This window comes from Octopus bimaculoides, chromosome 23, assembly GCF_046866305.1.
Source record: "Octopus bimaculoides isolate indiv1 chromosome 23, ASM4686630v1, whole genome shotgun sequence".
Taxonomy (NCBI): domain Eukaryota; kingdom Metazoa; phylum Mollusca; class Cephalopoda; order Octopoda; family Octopodidae; genus Octopus; species Octopus bimaculoides.
Genome location: NC_142950.1, coordinates 6,931,523 through 6,956,093, shown reverse-complemented (window position 1 = coordinate 6,956,093; position 24,571 = coordinate 6,931,523). Strand labels below are relative to the sequence as shown.

The 24,571-nt window shown below is 38.3% G+C and overlaps 2 protein-coding genes across 2 annotated transcripts; both read right to left on the bottom strand.

Moving 5' to 3' along the window:
- Positions 1–1,617: 1,617 nt before the first annotated feature.
- Positions 1,618–6,515, bottom strand: LOC106873859 (guanine nucleotide-binding protein subunit gamma). Its single transcript, XM_014921374.3, has 2 exons — positions 5,989–6,515; positions 1,618–2,497 (listed from the first exon to the last, which is right to left on the bottom strand). The coding sequence occupies exons 1-2, from the start codon at positions 6,138–6,140 to the stop codon at positions 2,380–2,382; spliced, it is 270 nt and encodes an 89-aa protein (XP_014776860.2). The 5' UTR covers positions 6,141–6,515; the 3' UTR covers positions 1,618–2,379.
- A 2,015-nt stretch (positions 6,516–8,530) lies between these two features.
- On the bottom strand, positions 8,531–24,220 carry LOC106873857 (DNA polymerase delta subunit 2-like). The gene is made up of 10 exons (XM_089340671.1): positions 23,316–24,220; positions 22,480–22,601; positions 21,948–22,071; positions 21,047–21,167; positions 18,272–18,467; positions 17,245–17,325; positions 15,357–15,514; positions 15,121–15,248; positions 13,593–13,694; positions 8,531–8,728 (listed from the first exon to the last, which is right to left on the bottom strand). Exons 1-10 carry the CDS (start codon positions 23,536–23,538, stop codon positions 8,574–8,576), a joined length of 1,410 nt encoding a protein of 469 aa, XP_089196797.1. The 5' UTR covers positions 23,539–24,220; the 3' UTR covers positions 8,531–8,573.
- Between the last annotated feature and the right edge of the window lie 351 nt (positions 24,221–24,571).

The following is a 24,571-nucleotide window of genomic DNA, read 5'->3' as shown; positions in this document are numbered from 1 at the left end:
CTATTTTGCTGAACCACTAAGTTATGGAGATGTAAACACACCACCATCAGCTGTCAAGCGATGTTGGGAGCGACAAACACAGATGCCCCCGCCCCCATATATATATATATATATACGATAGACTTCTTTCAATTTCCGTCTACCAAATCCACGCACAAGACTTTGGTCAGTCCAAGGCTATAGTAGAAGACACTTGCCCAAGGTTCCACACAGTGGGACCGAACCCAGAACCATGTGGTTAGTAAGCAAGCTACTTTACCACACAGCCACTCATACATATCGTATTCTTCTTTTATTCTTTTACTTGTTTCAGTCATTTGACTCTGGCCATGCTGGAGCACTGCCTTAAAGGGTTACAGTTGAAGAAATCAACACCAGGTGTCGTTCTTTGTAAGCCTGGTACTTATTCCATCAGTATCATTTTGCCAAATTGCTAGGTTACAGGGACATATGTACACCAACATTAGTTCTGAAGCAATGTGGGTGGAGCAAATATACATACACACAAAGATAGATATATATATATATATATATATATATATGACGGGCTTCTTTCAGTTTCTCTACCAAATCCTCTCACAAAACTTTAGTTGGCCCAGGGCAAAAATGGAAGACACTCGCCCAAAGTACCATACAGTGGGACTGAACCTGGAACCATGTGGTTGGGAAGCAAGCTTCTTATCACACAACCACATCTGCGCCTATATATATGTAATATGTGCATGTGTATAAAGTAGAGATGTATGTATAGAATCTTTGTCCTATTATAAATTTGAGTGATGTTTCTCTGTCTGTTACGATTTTATGTTCGTTAACTCTTCCTACACCGTTGGTGCAAGGACAACGAAACTCAAACCAGCAACTCCCCTAATCCCAGGGAATGTCCTAAGGAGGTCTATTTTTTTTAAGGGCCGCCTAATCAAGGCCCCACTGAACCCCCTATTTTTACTGCATTTCAAACTAAATACATGGCTTTGGCGACCAAATCGGAGCAATGACAATGAATTTCATACCATGAACTCCCAGATAGTATCATAAGGAGGTTCAATTTCTGAAGGGCCGCTTAAATGGGGCCCCACTGACCCCCCTTATTTTTACTGCATTTACCTCGCTCCTATGCTTATTGATTAAACTATGACAGCACCAGTGCGTAGCACACTTGCAGAAATAAGTTTGGACATTCTAAATACCTTCACGTAGATTCAAATCGAGGTAAGGAGTTATAACAGGTGTGTCATTGTGGATATTTATATTTTGTAGTTTATGAAATTTATGTCTAGGTGCAAAACTAATCTTCTTGTTCTGGTTACAGTATCCCCTAAAGATTTCTAATAGAAAATAGAATGAGATTGAGATGAAATGGATCCTATTCATTTAATCTCAAACGAATGGTAATCAATCTTGTGCTGTAATGCCAGCATGGCTGAATGCACACACACACACACACACACACACATATATATATATATATATATATATATATATATATCTTAGTGTTTAACTGGTGTTTACATCCCTGTAACTTTGCAGTTCAGCAAAGAGACTAATAGAATAACCACTAGGCTCAAAAAATAATTAATGGGGTTGACCGAAACAAATAACAAAAAAGAAAAGTAACTGGGAATTGAACCTGAATCATAGACTGTATTTTCCAGGCAATTACTCTATAATATTTTATTAATTAAACACTAAAACAGATACATAATTAAGGTTATTATAATTTTACAATCTTAGCTAGTGGTTCTCAACCATTTTGATTCCTATTTTATTCGAATGAACCCTCCTAGCCAGTGTTGTTGCAAAATGCAGCCTCCTGACACCAACACAGCTTCAACAGTCAGCAGGTGGCAAACTGCAGGCCAGTCCAGCAAGCCAACTTGCTCAGAGTAGAAGAACTGGTCATACTCGGCTGGATGTCTTTACGGAATGTGGTTTTTTGTCACCTGGTTCACGTCAACTGGTCACATCACATCTTTTCTCCAACTGTCTTCGTTGCCAACTTCATATTGCCAAAAACTCCATGTGTTCACTCACTAGTTTATATAGTCTACTTCACGTGCAAAAAGAAATTGTACAGCATGTTTTAATTCAGTCACATGATCAATAAACATGTAGTCCTCATTAAAATTAATTATTGATCCATTATTGGTTTCCTTTTGTAGAACTAGAGACAACTAACCTGTTTTTATAATTAAATATTATTAGGAATTTTCTAAAAAAATTTTTGAAATATTCTGTGTATTGGTGAGGTATAACAAATTTTATTGTGCATAAATTTTAACAGCAAAATCTTATAACAACTCCCAAAGGCCATATGGAACCCAGTTGAGTACCAATTGATGTAATTTTGCTGGAAACATTCTGTGCTGTTCTGCGGCCTTACAATACAAGACATCCACTACTTTTGTTGCCGCTGTCAATCCAAATGTTTTCGGATTTTGGTGCAGAATGGATCATATAATCAGTCTTGATTTTCTCATCAATTTTCTCCATGCGCCTGAAAACATGAAAAAAATGACAGCATTAGGGAAGATATTCCTTGCAACAAGAAACAATAGATCAAGGCATTGGTTTATGGGCTGCAGTCACGCATTTGTACATTTTAAACCACAGAAACATAAAAGCTACATATATGGCTAGGAACAGGTGTGGCTGATCTGGTAGGAAGTTTGCTTTGTAACCACTGGGTTCAAGGTTCAATTGCACTGCATAGCAACTTGAGCAAAGGACTTCTACTATAGCCCTGGACCAACCAAAGCCCTGTGAGTAAATTTGGTAGATGGAAACTGAAAGAAGCCTGCTGTGAGTGTGTGTGTGAAGGCATATGGCTCGGTGGTTAGAGAATTGGGTTCACAATTATGAGGTAGTGAGTTCGATTCCTGGACTGGGCTATGTGTTGTGTTCTTGAGCAAGATATTTTATTTCACGTTGCTCCAGTTCACTCAGCTGTAGAAATGAGTTGCAACATCACTGGTGTAATAATGCTAAAGTGTAGTAAATCTGAGGCTGCACCATTGAATTAGTGAGGGGACAGTGCCATCTGGTGTGCACCCCCTTAACAAGAGGCACAAACTGCTCCCAAAATGACAAAAACAACAACAACAACAAAAGTTAGAATTACTGGAAGCAATTCATTTGAGTAAAACCCTTCCAAACGGTGCACCAGCATGGCCAGAATCCAGTGACCGAAACTAGTAAAAGATAAATGATAAGGCATTATAGAGACAGCAAATTAATTCCAGTGATCTTAGTTATTTTTGAAAACTTGACCTACCAACAGCTGAACTATTTAAAATCCACAATGTAGGTTTGATCATCAACTTGTACAGTATATAAATATATTTTGTGAGCTGATATATTTACTGCGTGATTTAGTTATTTTAACTGTGGGAAAATAAAACTGGTTTTTCATTTTGGATATGTTGATAAATAAATAAATAATCCTGATTGACTTCCTTAAATTAGAAACTTCAAACAGAGGATTATGTCTGACTCATTAAAAAGAAATAAACTATAATTTCATATATATTCTTTTATTCTTTTACTTGTTTCAGTCATTTGACTGCGGCCATGCTGGAGCACCGCCTTTAGTCGAAGAAATCAACCCTGGGGCTTATTCTTTGTAAGCCTAGCACTTATTCTATCGGTCTCTTTTTTGCTGAACCGCTAAGTTACGGGGATGTAAACACACCAACATTGGTTTTCAAGTGATGGTGGTGGTCATGGGGGGGAAAAACACACAAACAAACATATACATATATATATACATACGTATGACAGGCTTCTTTCAGTTTCCATCTACCAAATCCACTCACAGGGCTTTGGTTGGCCCAAGTCTATAGCAGAAGACACTTGCCCAAGGTTCCACGCTGTGTGACTGAACACAGAACCATGTGGTTGGTAAGCAAGCTTCTTACCACACAACCACACCAGCATCTATATATATATATATACATCATCATCATCGTTTAGCAGCCTCTTTCCATGCTGGCATGGGTTGGATGGTCTGACATGCAGCTGGCTAGCAGGGAGCTGTGCAGACTCAAACTGTCTGTTGTGGAATGGTTTAGATGCCTGGGTGCCCTTCCTAACACCAACCACTTAACAGAGTATGCTGGGTGCTATGCCACCGGAATGGGGGCATTCATGTGGCACAGGCACAGGTCCGTTAATGCAGCACGGCACAGGTGCTTTCTTAAATGGCACCGGCACCTGTAAAGGACAAGCCAGTAGGTGTGGAAGAGAGTGAGTTTACTTAGCTTGAGGTATCTTATCAAGTACAGCAAATCACCACATCTCCCGGTTCCTTGTCACTTCCTCTGTAAGGCCCAGTGTCTGAAAATCCTTTCTCAACACTTCATCCCACATCTTCCTGGGTCTGCCCCTTCTTCAGGTACCCTCTACAATTAGATCTCAGCATACACACAAACACACACATATACATATGCTGGCACCATGTAACAGATGACCGTGGTGAGTACCTGTGCCTGCCACAATGTAATAAGCAACCAGTACACTCGGTCAAGTGGTTGGCATTAGGAAGGACATCCAGTATATATATATATATATATATATAAATATATATAATAGATATACACACACACACAAATATATATATATATACGCACACACACACATACATATATGTATAGATATACATATATACACACACACATACACACAAATATATATATATATATACACATATATATGTATAGATATACATATATACACACACATACACACAAATATATACACATATATATATATATATATATACATATATGTACATATACATACATATATATATATGTGTGTGTATAAACATATAGATATGTATATGTATATCTAAATATATGTGTGTGCGTGTGTATATATACATATATATATATATATATATATATATAGGGAGAATTCACAAAAAAAACAAAAGACGAAGACAGATGGTGTAGAAAACAAACAGATGTATTAGTTTAACGCTCGGGAAGTGAAAAAGTCTTTAATGTTTCGAGCCTACACTCTTCCACAGAAAGGAACACAGAAACAAACAGAGAAAAAAATGTGTAGTGGCTAGTGATATATATATAGATTTACATATACATACACACACAAATATATATATATATATATTTGTGTGTATCTATATGTAAATCTATATATTTCTGTGAGTGTGTGTATGTATGTATGTATGTATGTATATGTGAATATATATATTCTTTTATTCTTTCAGTCATTTGACTGTGGCCATGCTGGAGCCCCGCCTTTAGTTGGTCAAATTGACCCAGTACTTATTCTATCGGTCTCTTTTGCCGAACTGCTAAGTAAACACACCAGCATTGGTTATCAAGCGATGTCAGGGTGACAAACGTTGACATACAAACACATATAAACGATGGGCTTCTTTCAGTTTCTGTCTACCAAATCCACTCATAAGGCTTTGGTTGGCCCGAGGCTATAGTACAAGACACTTACCCAAGATGCCACGTAGTGGGACTGAACTTGGAACTATGCGGTTGGTAAGCAAGCTATTTATCACACAGCCATTCCTATACTGTGCGTGTGTGTGTGTGCATATGTCTGCTCTGTTGATTGGATCAACTGGAACGCTCATTGTCATAACTGATGGAGTACCAGTTAATTCACTTTGCTCCACTCCACTCAGCAGGCAAAAATGAACAGGGCCTGTATTTTAAAGGGCCACGCTTGTCATACTGAATCTCCCTTAGAACTACGTTAAGGGTACACGTGTCTGTGGTGTACTTAGCCACTTGTATGCTAATTTAACAAGCAGACTGTTCTATTGATCGTATCAACTGGAGCTCTTATTTTCTTAACCGATGGAGTGTTAGTTAAAGTTCACACTGCATACCCAAAATTGACATCTGCAGAAGACCCCAACTGCATTCCAAAGGTCACAGACCACATTTATACTGATTATAACTAACCCCTATTTCCTACAGACACAAACAAATACCATCATTTACTTACAGCTTGATAGATTCTGAGACCATCATCCTGTCCATTTTTAATTGGTATTTAAATTGCCCAATAATTATCTTCACAAGTTCAGGGTTGTTCATGGGGTCATCTTCTTCCTCATCCGGATCTTTCGGGGGCTTTTTTCCTCCAGGGCCTCCCATTGTATATGTATATGTGTGTGTTGGTGTTTGTGTTTCTGTTTTTAAATGTTAACAAAGTGACACTGGAATTGAAAAGAGAATTTTTTTCGTGACAAGGAAACACAAAAGTGATCGAAGCTGATTGTTTTGAAATGTTGTGTCCTGAAATAATGAATGGTGCAGTGTCTTTAACAGTGGTGTTAGTATAGCTGCTGCTGCTGCTGCTACTACTACCATCGCCACCACTACTTACTGCTGCTGTGGCCAATCACTGGGAGTTAATCTGTGATGTTGATTAAATAAATCGCTAATCCACTCCCCTCCTTGGACATAAAACATTAATAAATCTTGACAAACTATCAAATATTAGTCTTTTTCTTTTTTTTGTTCCTCCTTCCATGTTAGACTCCTCCACCCATTCTTAAGTAGGGAGAGCAGAGAGATGGATGGAGAAGGACTTTACTACTTTTTTGGTGTAACAGTGCAGATTAGGGATTTTCCACCATTTTTTTTCATCTAAGCACCCCTTTGATTACTATTTTATTCTGGGCCCATTGGATATTTAAAAACTAGTTTCAAAGAAACTTTCAAAATTCCTATTTTGCTTTTCATGTATTAACTTGCATAAATTGAAACATACAGAATGTGGTTCTCAACCATGGTGATGGTGGTGGTTGTTACTGTTTTGGTTTTTGTCTTGAAAGTGTTCAGTAAAGAATTTGTGCCAATTACTGTAATTATAAAGATTTAAAGAATCAATTTACTTAATACAAAAGATCATCGTTTAATCTCTTTACTAACTTGAGATTAATTAAGATCAGAGACTAAAGGACTGTGCTGCAGATGTGTCCTTTGTTTGCATTGGGTAACAAATAATATGAACAGTGAAAGCTTTTGATTTCATGCCAACAAATGATGAGATTGTAGATGGCCGAACTGACGGGATGGTGGCAACAGTTTATATCTTCTCTTCTGATATTTGTTCTAGCTCTTTGCATTCTGAGTTCAAATCCAGCCAGAGCTGGATCATCATATGTGGTATATAAGAGATGATTATGTTGGATGTCTGGTTCCCATACTGGTATAAATTGGATGGGTTTGATAGGATCTGGCCCCTTGGAGAGCTGCATCAGTTACTAGTTGTTTGTTTTGGCAGTTTCTACAGCTGGATACCTACCCTTCCTAGTGCCAATTGCTTTACAGAGTGTACTTGGTGCTTTATAAGCAGTACTGGAATGGGTGCTTTATACATGGTAACAGAACTGGTGCTTCATACATGACACAAGGGGTCTGAACCTGGAAACCATGTGGTTCGGAAGCAAGCTTCTTAACACATGGCCACTCCTAAATATTAATAGGAATTACATAAAAAAAAAATTGTTAAAATATTTTGAATATTCTAGACATATAACCACTTTATGAAGGCACATGGCTTAGTGGTTAAGGCATTTGGCTCACAAACATATGGTCATGAGTTCAATTCCTGGCGATGCATTGCGTACTTGAGCAAGACACTTTATTTTACTTTGTCCCACTCCACTCAGTTGGCAAAAAAAAGTTGTACCTGTATTGAACGTTTGGGTCAGTTTATTTTCAAATATAAAAATCAAGCAAAGTTTTAATGGATTTATCTCAAAACACTTGTGCATTGTAAATTCCAGCTAAATCCAGTCAGTCTTATGATACCAAAAAAGTTTCCATAGTCCTTTTCTAAACTTTCAAATGCACCCATACCAACTTGGCAAGCTACAAGTTTCTCACAACAGTTGTATTTATACACACTGTTACACCTCCAACAGCTCTGTCCTTAACAATGTCAAATCCTATAAAGACTTCTTTGATATCAGAGTCCAACACATACCTCAATACTGTAGAACACTGAGTTGTACATGAAATATGTTGTTTCATCTACTTCTATGGCAATGAACAAGGCTTTATGTGGCGACTTCTTTAATATTATTTTCTACGATTGTGCCTACTGCTTCTATCATCTTGTATCTTATTAGAAAGGCCAGAAAAAAACTGCCCGTCGTATATATGTGTGTATGTTTGTCCCCCATCATCGCTTGACAACCGATGTTGGTGTGTTTACGTCTCTGTAATCTAGCAGTTTGGCAAAAAGACTTTGATAGAATAAGTACTAGGCTAACAAAGAATAAGTCCTGGGGGTTGATTTGCTCGGCTAAAGGCGGTGCTCCAGTATGGCAGCAGTCAAATGACTGAAACAAGGAAAAGAAACATTTATATATATATATATATATTTATATATATATATATATATATATATATATATATATATATATATATATATATACACACACATATACATATGAGTGAGTGTGTGTATTCATTTTACAAAATAGTTTTATTTAAAAAAACAAAATCAAACAAAAGAAGTAAACCCCAAAAAGTTGAAATACAAAATTTTGAAAATGTTTATTATTGTTATTGTATTTATTTATCAACTTGAGGGCTGGCTGGCGTCTGTGATATGTCGTTATGAAGCTTAATCACCTCACAATCAAGTGTTCGAAGGTTGACAAGAACAAAGGAACATTCTGCTTGGAAGCGAGGGACAGTTATCAGACGTACTGCTTGATTACGCTCACCTGAAGTGGACAGAGAGAGAGAGAGAGAGAGAAAAAGAGGTATATAGATACATGTAAATAGGTAGGTAAGTAGAGTGACAACAGAAAGTGGGAGACAGAGAAATAAGTAGATTGATAGACTGAGAACAAAGGGGGAGAGTGAAGAGGGAGAGATTGGCAGAGAGAGGTCAGTGAATGAGATATACAGAGGTAGGTAGACAGGTATAGGCTAACGAGTGAGATACAGGTAGATGGATAGAGATCAGTGATTGAAATATAGAGGGATACGTAGATAGAGAGAGGTCAGTGAATGGAGATCTAGAAAGATAGGAAGAGAGAGAGAGATGTGTGAGGGTTAAAAAGTGAAAATAAAGGAGGGGTTTAGAATGATATACATAGGTTTATGAGAACAATAAAACAGAAGATTTAGTTGAATTCTTCATTATAACAATACATATTGCTGTTGTAAAGTGGGTTCCTCCCACTGGTGTAGTTGTTGTTTTTACACTAGTAGCCACAATAGTTACTAGTCATTGCATACCGTTGTATCTCTTCATATTGGAATAGTAATACACTAACTACTTCTGTCTTACTATCGCTGATAGTTCCACAAGACACCAACTAGAACTGTCGACTCTCGACCCTCTCTTGACGACTGGCTAGTGGTCTATTTATAATGGCTGGTTCCTACCACTTTTTACTGGGAGGGGTACACAGTTTCACTATACAACAATTGCATAGCCTTTACCTGTATCACTAGTGTATACTAGTAGGCTGTGTAGTAATTGTTGCACTCTGGAAACTATTCAAATGCATATAACACTAAAAGTAAATTGGAAAACAAAAATACCTGATTGGAAGTTGGATGTACATGGACCTACGTCAGTGGTTCCCAAAGGGTGTGACACTGAGCCACTGGGGGTGGTGGAAAGATCGGGGGGGGGGGGAATAATGGTGTGGCAAAAGGATGTAAAAATAACGGGGTTAGTTAGGTTACGTTTTAATTTTGAGTCTCTTTCAGCCTTTCGCGGTGATTAGAGGCGAGGGAATGTTTTAATTGTGAAATATAGTTGCTTTTGAATTTGCTGCAGAAAGTGGTCTGTGCTTGTGGTGGTGTGTATATACATATACACACCAGTATATAGATATATATATACACACACACAAGTATGTATGTTTGTGTGTGTGTGTGTGTGCATATATATATATATATATATACACATATACACACACACATGCAAATATGACGCGTTTCAGTTTCCATCTACAAAATCCACTCACAAGGTCAGCCCCTTCTTACCACCCCACTTTTATGAGATATTGTACTGAAAGCTTCCATTGATTTTTATACATAACATTCAATGGCAAAAGAAATAAAAGACGAAAAGAAACCTACACTGCCATATGCCAACAAACATTGATAACCAAGGACCTGGGATGTGAAAGTTCACCTCAAATACAGGTGTTCTAGTGTGGAAATGATTACAGGTGAAGTCAAAAGATTTTTTTTAGAAACCATTTTACATCTATTTATCTGTGTTAGTATCAATAAAATGACATTTTGTTAGAACAATCGTTATTATTATTATTATTTTATTACTTTCACCATTTACATGCTTTCATGTAACTCCACATCACATCATATTGTATTGCATCATTCTCAATCATCATCATCGTTTAACGTCCGCTTTCCATGCTAGCATGGGTTGGACGATTTGACTGAGGACTGGTGAAACCAGGTGGCTACACCAGGCTCCAATCTGATTTGGCAGAGTTTCTACAGCTGGATGCCCTTCTTAACGCCAACCACTCCGAGAGTGTAGTAGGTGCTTTTACGTGCCACCGGCACGAAGGCCAGTCAGGCGGTACTGGCAATCTCTTGTAAAATTTTGGTGGTTAATAAAGAAATTATTATTATTATTATTGTTATTACTAAGGTGGCGAGCTGGCAGAATTGTTAGCACACTGGGCAAAATGTTTTGTGATATGTTGCCTGCCGCTACGTTCTGAGTTCAAATTCCCCTAAGGTCAACTTTGCCTTTCATCCTTTCGGGGTTGATAAATTAAGTACCAGTTGAGTACTGGGGTTCGATGTAATCGACTAGACCTTCCCCCCAAATTTGAGGCCTTGTGCTTCCAGTAGAAAGGATTATTATTATTATTATTATTATTATTCGTTTGTGAGAGCAGTTAAGTTTATTTCAGATATTCTCATTTTAAAATTAATCTCTGGCTAATCGTTGAAAGGACATTGGTGTTGCCTTGACAGAGGTTTGCGCTCTCTGAGTGCTCTTCTTATCATTATAATTATTATTATTATTATGAAGGTAGAAAGTTGACAGTTGTTAAAATTCTGCCAAGGTCAGCTTTGACTTCCATCCTCTCGGGGTCGATGAAATACGTACCAGTTGAGCACTGGGGTCGATGTAATCGACTAGCCCCCTCCCCTTCCAAATTTCAGGCCTTGTGCCTATAGTAGAAAGGATTATCAAGGCAGGAAGCTAGCAGAATTGTTAGTATGCTGGACAAAATGTTTAGCACATTTTGCCTGTATTCACACATCATCATAATCATTTAATGTCCCTTTTCCACAACAGCATTGAGTGGATGGTTTGACAGGAGCTGACCAGCTGAAAGGTTGCTCAGGCCCCATGTCTGTTTCAACATGGTTTCTATGGCTGGATGTCCTTCTTAATGCCAACCCCTTTCCAGATAGATAGATCATGTGAAACTACTGTGGTTTGACTGTGATGTCTGCTTGGCTACCTAGCGATTCAGTTCTGAATCTGCTACACCTTCATATGCAGTAGGTTACGGTTAGGGTTAATGTATACACACAGAGTGTTGGGAGACACTGATGGACCCTGAGGTACACAAGAGCTGATAAAGAATGGGTGGAAATAGAACTCATATTTATTTTATCGATCCCGGAAGGGCAAAGTTGATTCCAGTGAGATTTCAGCTCAGAATGGTAAGGGATGAAATCAAACACAGGTTTCACATTTTGGCACAAGGCCAGCAATTTTGGGGGGAGGGGAGTAAATCGATTACATTGACCACCAGTAGTACTCAACTGGTACTTATTTCATCTACCCCGAAAGGATGAGAGGCCAGTGCAGCCTCAGCAGAATTTGAACTCAGAACATAAAGACAGATGAAATGCTGTTAAGCAGCTTGACCAGTAGGCTAACGAGTCTGCCTGTTTGTTGTCTTTATGAAATCAAATACGGCCAAGCAATTTTGCCTGACATCCTTAACGAGTCTTCTGATCCCCCCACCCCACCCCACTGCCAATAAAAACGTTTTTGTTCCAATTGATCTGTATTTAAGGGATGTGTAGGTAAACTGAAATCTTCAAAAGATAATCCATTCAATTGATCAGGCTGGGAGAATTATCTTCTGTGAACTTGCCAAGTGATCCGTTAATCTAGGCACTTCATTATAATGCACTTTAAGCTCTAATGTTACCAATAATTGGTGAGAGAAATGACACAGTCTCAATATAACGTATGTATATGCATCACACACATACACACATATATATATAGACACACACACATATATACATATATATATATACACAATCATATACATGCACACACATATACACACACATGCACATATATATACACACACACATATATACACACACACATATACACACATGCACATATATACACACACACACATGTACATATATACATACACACACACACATGTACATATATATATATATACATACACACATACATATAAATATATAAAAACACACACACACAAATATAAAACAAGCTTTAAATATCTTGGAAAATAGACAAGTTTTCTTCCATTGCTCAAATCATCAGCACAACTACTAACACCACCACCACCACAACAACCAATACCACAACTACTACTGCTACTAGGACATCTGTCACAACAACCACTAGCACCAAAACACTCCACTACCACCACAACTACTATAACCAATACTACTTTACTACCATAACAACCGCTATTAATACTACCACAATCACTACTACTATTACCAAAACAACAACCACCACCACCACTTTCATTACTACTACCACCACCACCACCACCACTACTAACTACAAATACCACTACCATCACCACTAACACTACTATTACCGAAACCATCACCACCACCACCACTGCAATTACTGTCCTTTTTCCCTCCGTAATTACTGTGACTCCACTGACCAATGCATACCAATTAGTGTCCCCCCCCACCGCCACCCTCGACCACCAACACCAATCCTGCCACCAGTCTAGGTTAATCAAAGACAAGAACCAGGTTATAACAAGAAAACGATGTTATTTAACGAAGAAAAAAAAAAAAAAAGGTGTTGAGTAATTAACATATTTTTTGAGAAAAGAAGAACAAGTGAAACAGAATGTTCCAGAATTTAAAACTGCGTTTTGGTTAACCCTTTCAATGGGGGGAAATATCGGATATATTCACTCAAGGTTCAATTCCCCTTTAACTGTGGAAAGTAGTTTTATATATCAATGTCTCTTTTGTTGAGGAATGTCATGTTTGAAATTATTTATTATTCTTTTGTTTCAGCCATGTGGCTGCGGTCATGCTGGAGAGAGAGAGACAAATAAAATTAAAAAAAAAAAAAAAAAAAAAAGAGGTAGGCTCAGGAGTGGCTGTGTGGTAAGTCGCTTGCTTACCAACCACATGGTTCTGGGTTCAGTCCCACTGATTGGCACCTTGGGCAAGTGTCTTCTACTATAGCCCCAGGCCAACCAAAGCCTTGTGAGTGGATTTGGGGGAATTTTTCATGTCACAATAAGAAAATTTCACGAAAGAGAGATGTTGGCAGTTTCACTCATCATCATTGTCATGGCATACATTAGGTGGAATACATATGCATACCTTGAATTAGTTTGGTCTGGAATTCTTTCTGGTTGGCAGCAATATAAACATGGGGAGTTTCTGTGATGATAAACGGGTCTTGAATACGGAAAGGGTAACAGGCTGAAAGAAAGGAAACAGCGTAAGTGAAAACATCTAAAGCTATAGTGAAAATAGAGCTGCTTTTCACTACAAAGCAGTGGTATCATCATCGTCATCACCATCATCATTTAATATCTGTTTTCCATGCTGGCATGAGTTGGACAGTTTGAAGGGAGCTGGTAAGCCAGAGAGCTGCACCAGGATCCTTGTCTGCTTTGGTATGGTTTCTACAGCTGGATGCACTTCTTAACACCAACCAGTTGACAGAGTGCACTGGGGTATTTTTTTTTTACATGGCACCAAGACCAGCAGAGTTGCCAAATAACTCTTAGGATGAAGACCTCTTGGCTGGCAAATTACTCGGTGACCATGCTGCTGTTGGTGTCATATAAAAAGCACCAGTGCTGTTGGTGAAGCTGTTCTGTTGAGGTCTTCGTTATCCAGAGTACCATCAAGGATTACACACATCTATCTTTAAGACAGCAGAGTGTAATTTCAAGACTTGGCTGCTATTTCTAGCAGCTCAAGTGATCACACAGACGCTCATAGATTAATATGGTGAGGTTGACATAAATTATATACACAACAGTTGTAGTTAAAGACTTTTTCACTTCCCGAGCATTAAACTAATACATCTGTTTGTTGTCTACACCACTTGTCTTCTTTTATTTTCTTTTTGTGAATTCTCCCTATATATATATATATATATATATATATATATATATATATATATATATATACATACATATATATATATACACATACATAGCAGACTCTCCTGTCAAATGACACGGATAAGATAAAGGATAAAAAAAAAAAAAAACATCACTCTCCTACAAGTGCTGTTCTTTGATTCCAGTCTTTCATGAAAACATGTCTGACCATGAGGGAATACTACCTTCCTTGGAAACAGGTGAGGGCATTTGGTCACAGAAAAATCTGTTTTGATGCAAGCATGGAAAATCATCATTTAACATCCACTTTCCCCGCTTTCCATTCTGGCGTGAGTGGAACAGTTGGACAAGAACTGGCAAGCCAGAGTGCTACACCAGGCTCCAATTGTCTGTTTTGGCATGATTTCTATGGGTGGATGCCTTTCCTAATGCCAACCTCTTTACAGACTGGGTGCTTTCTATGTGACACTGGCACCAGTGCTGTTACTTATGTGTTTTTTAAAGCCAAACCAATGCAATTTATAAAAATAAAACAGGTTGATAGTTTTACCTGGTATTTCAATATTTCAGGGTTAGGACCTGTTCCTCGGGAAATCTTTGGAGAAAAGTTGTCATTTGTTGACTTCTCTGTCCTGTAGCACAGGAAAGTCAGCAAATACCAGTTAATAATTATCAACCTGTTTTAATTTTATAAATTGCCTTCTTTTCACTTAAACGACGACGATGTGTGTGTGGGTTATGTTATTTAAGTACAAGGTGCTAAAGTTACCTACCTAATGTATCTGGTGCTGTAGGTGCAAGGTGGCCCCATCTTAGGGTTTTCTCAAGGATTTCCATACCATCATCCAGCTGGCTATATTGAGCTATGTTATCCAATGTCTGACCACTGGTCAACAAAAATCTGCAATGAGATCAATGTGTTGCATTAAGTTAATTTTATATAACATTATCTTCCATCTTTTACTGATTTCAGTGACCTGAATAATAATAATAATAATTCTGGACTCACCTGGTGCCTTCAATAGTACAGTCATAAGGATTGGTTACCAAGTGTAATGTGTTGTAAGAATGGCTCTTTGGAAACATACAATAATGGAGTGGCTGCTGTGGAATGGAGTAGTTGGCAGGATCATATTCACCAGGCATCAAGTCGACATCAACATTTGTCTGGAAATAATCCAAATAAAACAATAATTTTACACTGTAATAACAAAATCTTAAGTAATTTGGTGTTTACCAAAAATAAATTGGATCTTAAATAAATTAGCTAACATCTCTCATTTGCAAAGGTTTTATATTTATTCTGATAGAATAAGATCCTAAAAGGAACTATTGAACAACAACAACAACAGCAGCAGAAACAACAACAACGAAAATAATAATAATAATAAAGAAAGAATATAAGTAATGACATAATATAGCAAGGATTGTCCATTGGACACTTTGCAACACGGATGGACTTGACAGAGCAAAAAGTGGTACAAACATAAACCTGAAGGCATCATCGAAAAATATAATGCAAAGATCCTTTGGGATTTTATGATTCAGTGCGACCATGAGATAGAGAATAGGAAACCAGACATAGTGTTAATTGAGAAAGAAAGCAAACGATGCTGGAACATAGATATAGCATGTCCAGCTGACAAGAAGGTATGCGATAAGGAAGAAAGAAAAGTCGATAGATATGACAGGTTAGCTTGGGAGGTTAAGCAGTTGTGGTTGCTGAAAAAAGGTGGTAGTAGTACCAATAATTGTCGGAGCCCTGGGAACAGTGAGAAAAAATCTTGAGAAGTACATGGAACAAATAGGGGCTGCAATAAGGGTGGAGCACTTGCAGAAAACAGCACTGCTTGGAACCGCTCGAATACTCCAGATGGTGCTCGAAAAATAAGAGGTGTTACCTTAGTTCAATGGTAGTGAACAGCCGACACTGTAGTACATCACCAGCGTTAGAAGCTGTGCAAAGGCAATAATAATAATAATCGTTTCTACTATAGGCACAAGGCCTGAAATTTCGGCAGAGGGAGATAGTTGATTACATCAACACCAGTGCGTAACTGGTACTTATTTTATTGACCTCAAAAGGCTGAAAGGCAAAGTTGACCTCAGCGGAAGTTGAACTCAGAACGTAAGGACAAATGAAATGCTTAGCATTCTACCTGTTCTGCAACTGTTTCAAATTTTAGAAGGAAGGGGACTACTTGATCACATTGCCCCCAATGTTTGAGTGGTAAACTTAACCAAATGTCTGGATTAACATCACCACTCACTTCGAAGCATTTGAATCAGGTCTTACACACCCATAAAAACAAATGAAATGGCCATGGCCGGAATGACTGCGATTGTAGTCAGTTCAGCCTGGGCTGACCTCAGGCGACACAACAGCGAAGGAAAGGCACTCGTATATTCCTAATAATATAAGGGGATTCACAAAGCCAAGGGGAGATAACCAGTGCGCCTGATCTCAGCCATTTCAAGGGAGATTAAAAAGCTGACCAAAGCCATTTATCTTCTACCTGTTTCAGTCATTGCGGTCATGCTGGAGCACCACCTTGAAGGATTTGGACAATCAAATCGACCCCAGTACTTATTTTTTCAGTCTGGTTCTTATTCTATCAACCTCAATATATATATATATATATATATATATATATATATATATACACACACACACACACTCCAAAATCACTTGCAAGGTATTAGAAGAAACATGCTTGAGATGCTATATGCAAAGCAAGCTTCTGAACTACCCAGCTATGAACCCCATAAAAACTGTAGGATTGCAACCCAACATTAGTTCTCACCCATTACAAACAGGAAGTTTGTATCATATACTCAAGGATGGTCCCAGGCAGGTTAGTATTAGTATTAAAAGTGTTAATTATATTTTAACAAACCACTAATTGCAGTAAGACATCATCGAAAGACTTCATGGCATCTACACTTCGAGCAGCAGTGTTTCGGGTCAAATATTTGGCCTGTAGATTGAAATTAAGGGAATTTCAATTATTTATAAGCAGGACTTCGTTTAAAAAGAAAAGAAAAAAAAAAACAACAAAAAACAAACTGAAAGTATAATTATATTAGTGTTTTTATAAAGTTTTCATATTTATAAATAAGAGCAGGCGTGGCTGTGTGGTAAGAACCTTACTTCTCAACCTCATCATTCCGGGTTCAGTCCCACTGCATGGCACCTTGGGCAAGTGTCTTCTACTATAGCCTCGGGCTGACCAAAAGCCTTGTGAGTGGATTTGGTAGACAGAAACTGAAAGAAGTCCATCATGTGTGTGTGTATATATATATATATATATATATATATATATATACACACACACACACACATGTGTGTGTGTTTGTCCCCCCACCATCGCTTGACAACATCGAAAGGAGTTGTCCAGCTCAAGGCTGCCTAGGGTCCAATTGTCTGTTTTGGAATGGTCTCTATGGCCGGGTGCCCTTCCTAATGCCAGCCACTTTACAAAGTATATTGGATGCTTTTAGATGGTGCTGGCAAGGGCGCTTTGATGTGGTACTGCACAGGCACTGTTGCTTCTATGTGACACTGGCATGGGTGCTTTATGTGGTACCAGGACAAGTGCCTCTACATGGCATCAGTATGGGTGCTTGTACATGGTCCTAGCATGGGCGCTTTGATGTGGCACTGGCATGAGCGCTTTTATGTGGAACCAGGACAAGTGCCTCTACATGGCACCAGCATGGGCACTTGTACATGGTCCTAGCATGGGCGCTTTGATGTGACCGTATGGTCGATTGAAATTTGTAAAGATGGTGTTCCAGCACTGCTTGGATCCCTTGATTGAAACCAGCCAAACAATAAACAAAACCTGTAATTTTTGTAATATCCACCAAGTCATTCAAGTTTAGTTTTTGTTAACAAGAAAGTAAAATATATTTAATACTTACTTTGCTGATTGAGTCCTTATCTTGAGTGTCCTTGCTGAGAGAATTACCTGCCACAATCACACGTACAATCTGTGAACTATTTTCCTGTTGGTATACACTGCCCAACTTCCCTGTTATTAGATCCAATGCCATCTGTATTTCAAACTGTTTCTCTTCCTTGCTGCCAATTTCCAAACCAGACAAAATAGCCACGTATCTGCCAGATAAATTCAAAGTTCATTGCATATGTTAAAATATCTTGACTAAATACCAACTGGGAATGATGTATTTATATAATTAAAGAATAGCTTTTAAATCTTAATTCTTATGTATTTGGTTACAAGATCTTTGAAGTAAACTTGTGTGTTAAAACATGATTTTGTTCTATCTCGGGAGGGTCATTATACCAATAACACACACACTGGTTTTATTTCACTTCTTTATTTTTATTAGTCAAGTGGTTAATCTTTTAACCAATCGATTGCTTGATTGATTATTCTGTCTGTCAATAAAGTAGCTAAGTTTGTCAAACTTCTTTCATAGCCATTTGTGGCCTCATCTTAAAGACCTGAGGTAGAGAGGGTATATTATACACAAAATCACAAATGGCAATGAAAGGGCTCTGACAAACATAGCTGATTCATTGCATAATCAAGTGATTAATCAAACACTTAATTAATTGATTGATTGGTTAAATTGTTAACAAACTGACAAATTGAAATAAAAAAAGGAAATAGAATCACTGTATTTATTATGGGCATATTGAACATCCAAAAATCAATATCATCATCATTTAATATCTGTTTTCCATGCTGGCATGGGTTGGACAGTTTGACAGGAGATGGGTAAACTGGAGGACTGAGTCAAGCTCCACTGCTTTCTTTGGCATGGTTTTTACACCTGGATGCCCTTCCTAAAGCCAACCACTTTACAGAGTGGACTGGGTGCTATGTACAAGGTACCAGCACCAGCGAGGTCTGCTTTGGTATGGTTTATACAGCTGGATGCATGTTCTAATGCCAACCACTTTACAGAGTGTAAGTCAAGAACTGGACAAATTTTTAAAGCAATTTTTATTCCTTAATGAAAAGTTCCATTAGTAAAGAAATTACCATCATTATAATTTAACATCCTTTTTTTCCATGGCTGGGACGGTTCAACATCAGCTGATGAGGCAGGAGGCTGTCGGTTCACTAAGAGGGGAGAAGAAATGTTAATTCAGCTTCTGGATTCACATTTTTGGCGTTTCAGATATCCATTTCTGTGCATGGCCAAGATTCTGGCTCTCCATCATTTACGACGGTGGAAGTTTTGGTTGATCCAATCAACAGAACAACCCGCTCGTGAAGGAGACACGTAATGAGATGAGACCGGCCCTTTGATTTACAGGTACAACTCATTATTGCCAGGTGAATGGAGTGGAGCAATGTGAAATAAAGTCTCACTCAATGTGAAATAAAATGTCTCACTCACAATGTGCCACTAAGAATTGAAACCATGACCTTATGACTGTGAGCCAAATAACCTAAACCACTAAGCCACACACCTCCACAAGAGGTTAAAAAGTTCACTCCCAACCACGTGGTTTCAAGTTCAGTCCCACTGCAGTACTTAAGACAAGAGTCTTTAATTATAGGCCTGGGCTAACTAAAGCCCTGTGAATGGATATGATAGCCAGAAACTGAAAGAAGGCTATCATATATGCACGTGTGTGTGTGTGTGTGTGTGTGTGTGTGTGTGTGTATTTGGGAGCCTATGAAAGTCACTCCCTGAACCAACAGACTTCTATGATTTGTAGCAATTACTTCTTGTTCAGACATTACAAATCCATTGACAGTAATAAGATCTGAATTTGAAATAATGGTGTTAGTAGGTCAGGCTGTCGGATGCCCCAATGGAGTACATAGTATATAGGTGACACTGTGCAACTATTGTTGTACTGCATTCCCTGGTAACAGGGCACTGTACTCACCTTGCCTAAATAAACGAAAAGCTGAAAAAAAAAAAACAAAAAAAAAAAAAACAGAGACATAAAAGACAAGTTCCACCTGCACTTCATGGTTGAGTGGTTAACAAGGGGTGTGGGTGGGTGCTAATTATCTACATATATTTCATTTTTATATACACACACACACACATATAATCTTTTCTAATCTAGGCACAAGGCCCGAAATTTTTGGGGAGGAGGCCAGTCAATTAGATCAATCCTGGTATGCAACCCCGAAAGGATGAAAGGTAAAGTTGACTTCAGCAGAATTTGAACTCAGAACATAAAGATGAAATACTGTTAAGCATTTCGCCTGGCATTTTAACGTTTCTTATTTCTTTATTGCCCACAAGGGGCTAAACATAGAGGGGACAGACAAAGAGATTAAGTTGATTACATCGACCCCAGTGTGTAACTGGTACTTAATTTATCAACAACGTCGAAAAATACCTTAGGAATGAGAACTCAGGTTTGAAATTTCCTCAAGATGAAGGCTGGAGGATATATCAGCCGAAACGTTGTGTTAACAACAAACAAGATGAGGACAAATATCCGTCAAATGTAAATAATGTATGTATATATATGCATATATATATCTGCTTGTTTCTTTCTGTGGAAGAGCGTAGGCTCGAAATGTTAAAGACTTTTTCAATTCCCAAGCGTTATACTAATACATCTGTTTGTTATCTACACCACCTGTCTTCGTCTTTTTGTGAATTCTCCCTACATACATATATATATATATATATATAGATGTCTATAATTATATGTGTGTGCATATATATATATATATATGTGTATATACTAACCTGTCATGTTCGATGACTGGACGTTGGAGTTGCAATGGAAGGTTTTGAACACAGAAATCTTCAACTTGAAATTTCCCACGAGAATCTTCTGGTTCATGGCCAAACACAGCAATTACAAAACCTGACAAATAAATTGAAAATATCTCTTAGCTACATTGACACTGGCAAGAGATTTGATAGTGACACAGTGAATTTAAACTAAAACAGTAGCTTTATACTGACCACTTTCATCACACACACACAGGGTTACATTTAATTTCATTTAATTAGTTTTCAGCAGTGATTAATTCAATTACTTTTTCAATAGGTGCAGGCGTGGCTGTGCATTTAAGAAGTTTTGCTTCTCAACTGCATGGTTCTGGGTTCAGTCTCACTGTGTGGCACCTTGAGCAACGTCTTCAGGCTGACCAAAGCTTTGCAAATGGATTTGGTAGAAGGAAACTGAAAGAAGCCTGTCGTATGGAGTGCGTGTGTCTTTGTTTGTCCCCTACTTGATAACTGGTGTTGGTGTGCTTACATCCCTGTAACTAAGCAGTTTGGCAAAAAAAAAAAAAGACCAATACAATATGTACCAGACTTTAAAGGGAATAAGCACAGGAGGGGTACAGGGGTAAAATTCTTCAAGGGGGTGCCCCAGCATGGCTGTAGTCTAATGAGTGAAACAAGATAAAAAATAAAACCTAAATAGTATTTACCTGGCCAATCAACACTAGTGTATCTCTAAATTGGTAACAGATTTTGGCACAGGGCCAACAATTTCGGGGAGGATCTAAGTCAGTTATATTAGCCCCAGTGCATAACGAGAATTTAGTGATGACCAGGAAGACTGAAGGGGTAAAGAAGCAGAGAAAGGAGAAGGAAATGGATGTATGATGATGATGATGAGATAAAGAATATTTACCTGTACAACATTTGTGGACATCAAGTTTCCCAATCAGACTGATTCGTTGGAGTTCGTCTTCTAATATCAACTGGTCTGAGTCTGAGGTATAATTCGACTGAAGGGGCTGAGGTAACAGGTTGTGCTGGAAAACATAGAAAGGCAGTTCCTTGTTGACTATTTGTAAAAGTCAGGGAAGGATAAGGAAGATAAATGAATAGAAAATGGGTTGTTGTGGTACTCGTATTGTGTCCTGTAGTTAACTTAAAGTGGAAATGGGTGCAACATTTGTCCTAAACCTGGACTGCCATGTTATGTTGGCAAACAATCTTTACTACAAAGTACTGTTGCTGAATATCTCTCATCGTGAGATTTTAAAATAGTAATTTTCTAGACGAAATACTGCTAAGTATTTCATTCTGTGTTCTAATGTTTCTGCCAGCCCGCTGCCTTCTACACTGACACAACAAAAACTGATAAACAAAACAAAGCAAACCCTCACACCCGCCCACCAAAAAATCACAGGTAAATGTGAATCATGAAAGACACTCACTTCTTCACTAATTTCTTTCACAATGCTTGGTTGAAGCTGCATAAACTTAAACAGAGTTCCAATAATAACACATTTCTCGTCGGCTTCCAGTTCATATAGTTTGTTTATTTTCACATCTTTACCTGAAAAAATAAATAAATAGAATCTACTATAATAATACTCTTGTGTTTTTCTCCGTCACGACATACGAATGAGAAAGGAAGGGGTGATGGAGGTTCTATGGTGAAAAAAAAAAAAATCAAACAGCGCTTCAACTCTGCGTACGTATATGTGTGTATGAAAATTTACCGGCGATTGATCGCCTACATTATTTTTATAATCAACTTGACATAAATTATTTAATAGCAGAGTGGATTTGGTAGACGGAAACTGAAAGAAGCCCGTCGTATATATGTATATATATATGTATGTTTGTGTATATGTTTATTTGTTTGTTCCCACCCCCAACATCGCTTGACAACCGATGCTGGTGTGTTTACGTCCCCGTAACTTAGCGGTTCGGCAAAAGAGACCGATAGAATAAGTACTAAGCTTCCAAAGAATAATAAGTCCTGGGGGTCGATTTGCTCGACTAAAGGCAGTGCTCCAGCACGGCCGCAGTCAAGTGACTGAAACAAGTAAAAGAGTACAAGAGCAGCTTGATTCGGCTCCACGCAAACTTAGGGCTATCTTTCGATTTGACATTTCTTCACATCAAATCGAAAGATAGCCCCCCAAACTTAGTTTCGCAATCTCGTCAAGCGAACCTATTTCAACAAATTCCTATGTACACAATACACGCTCAAACCAACGACATATAAGTTTTCTTAGTCTTATAATAAGTGGTTAACACTCACCCCATTTTTCTTTCGCTGCACGTTCTAACGCCGGTCTCATCTCCAGTAGACGTGAAGAATAAATATGGGCAAACTGACGGGTGTATAGAAATTCCTTTAAATGAAATCTCTCCGATTTGTTTTCATAGTTGCAAGTTTCTCTTTGAAAGATTTCCTGGTCTTCACTTGGCGCTGAAAGTAACTTCTCAGCACTGTTGATGCTGTTTTGTTTTTCAAAAATCATAATAGAAACAATATGGACCTCACAGCCCTTTATTCTTAAAAAGACGATTTATTAGACTTTCTTAACAATTCTAAGACAAGTTTCTCTCATTTGGCGCCACTGAATCTCTAACGTTTGAAAAACAACTTAATACACTTCCGTTACTTCCACTTCCTGTTTGTTTTATTGTTGTTAGCAACCGTATGTTGTTAGGATGGGCTTTGTTGTCGGTGGTCGGCTTCTCCAAGTAGCCTTGTTTCAGCAGTACTATATTGAAAGACGTCCCGGACGTGACCACCTTGGGCGATCTTTTCGTTTTGACTCGAAAAAATGTAAACAATGAATTCGGTGGTTTCCGTGACCACATGTTGTCTTGTCAATTGTCAGGTGGGAAGAGAAAGTTAATGGGTTGTGCGTGTGTGCGCTTATTCCGTTGTGTGTATGTGTGTGCGTGCGCTTGTTCCTTTGTGTGTGTGTGCGTGTTTGTTCGTTTGTGTGTGTGTGTGCTTGATCGTGCTTGTTCCTTTGTGTGCGCGCGCGCTTGTTCCTTTGTGAGTGTGTGTGTGTGTGCTTGTTCCTTTGTATGTGTGTGTGGCGCGTGCTTGTTCCTTTGTGTTATTTCTACATACCACAACATATAAATACCAAAAAAAAACACAGAACAGACACACACATACACAGAAGAACAAGCGCGCGCACGCACACACACATACGCACGCGCAAACAAGGACAAGCGCGTACACACACACAGAGGAACAAGCACGCACACAAGCAAGAATAAGCGCGCACGCACAACCCATTAGCTCTCTCTTCCCAACTGACCAGTTGACAAGACATGTGGTCACGGAAACCACAGGACTCATTGTTTACATTTTTTAGAGTCAAAACGAAAGATCGCCTCATCAGCGATTTAGACAGAATTTATATTTAGGGCTACGTTAGGCACACCTACACAATCGTGCCCCATGATTTTGTTACTTCATAACTTTCAGAAAAATTGATATTTTTTAATGAAATTTTCGGATCTTTTTTAAAACGGGGGCCACATTTTTCA

Coding starts and splice junctions, on each gene's coding strand:
- LOC106873859 (XM_014921374.3), bottom strand. CDS start 6,140: ATGGGAGGCCCTGGAGGAAAAAAGCCCCCGAAAGATCCGGATGAGGAA. Junction 2,498..5,988: donor GTCTCAGAATCTATCAAGCT/GTAAGTAAATGA, acceptor TCATGTTTTCAG/GCGCATGGAGAAAATTGATG.
- LOC106873857 (XM_089340671.1), bottom strand. CDS start 23,538: ATGATTTTTGAAAAACAAAACAGCATCAACAGTGCTGAGAAGTTACTT. Junction 22,602..23,315: donor TGCAGCGAAAGAAAAATGGG/GTGAGTGTTAAC, acceptor TTATTTTTTCAG/GTAAAGATGTGAAAATAAAC. Junction 21,168..21,947: donor TGTCCACAAATGTTGTACAG/GTAAATATTCTT, acceptor TTTATTTGTCAG/GTTTTGTAATTGCTGTGTTT.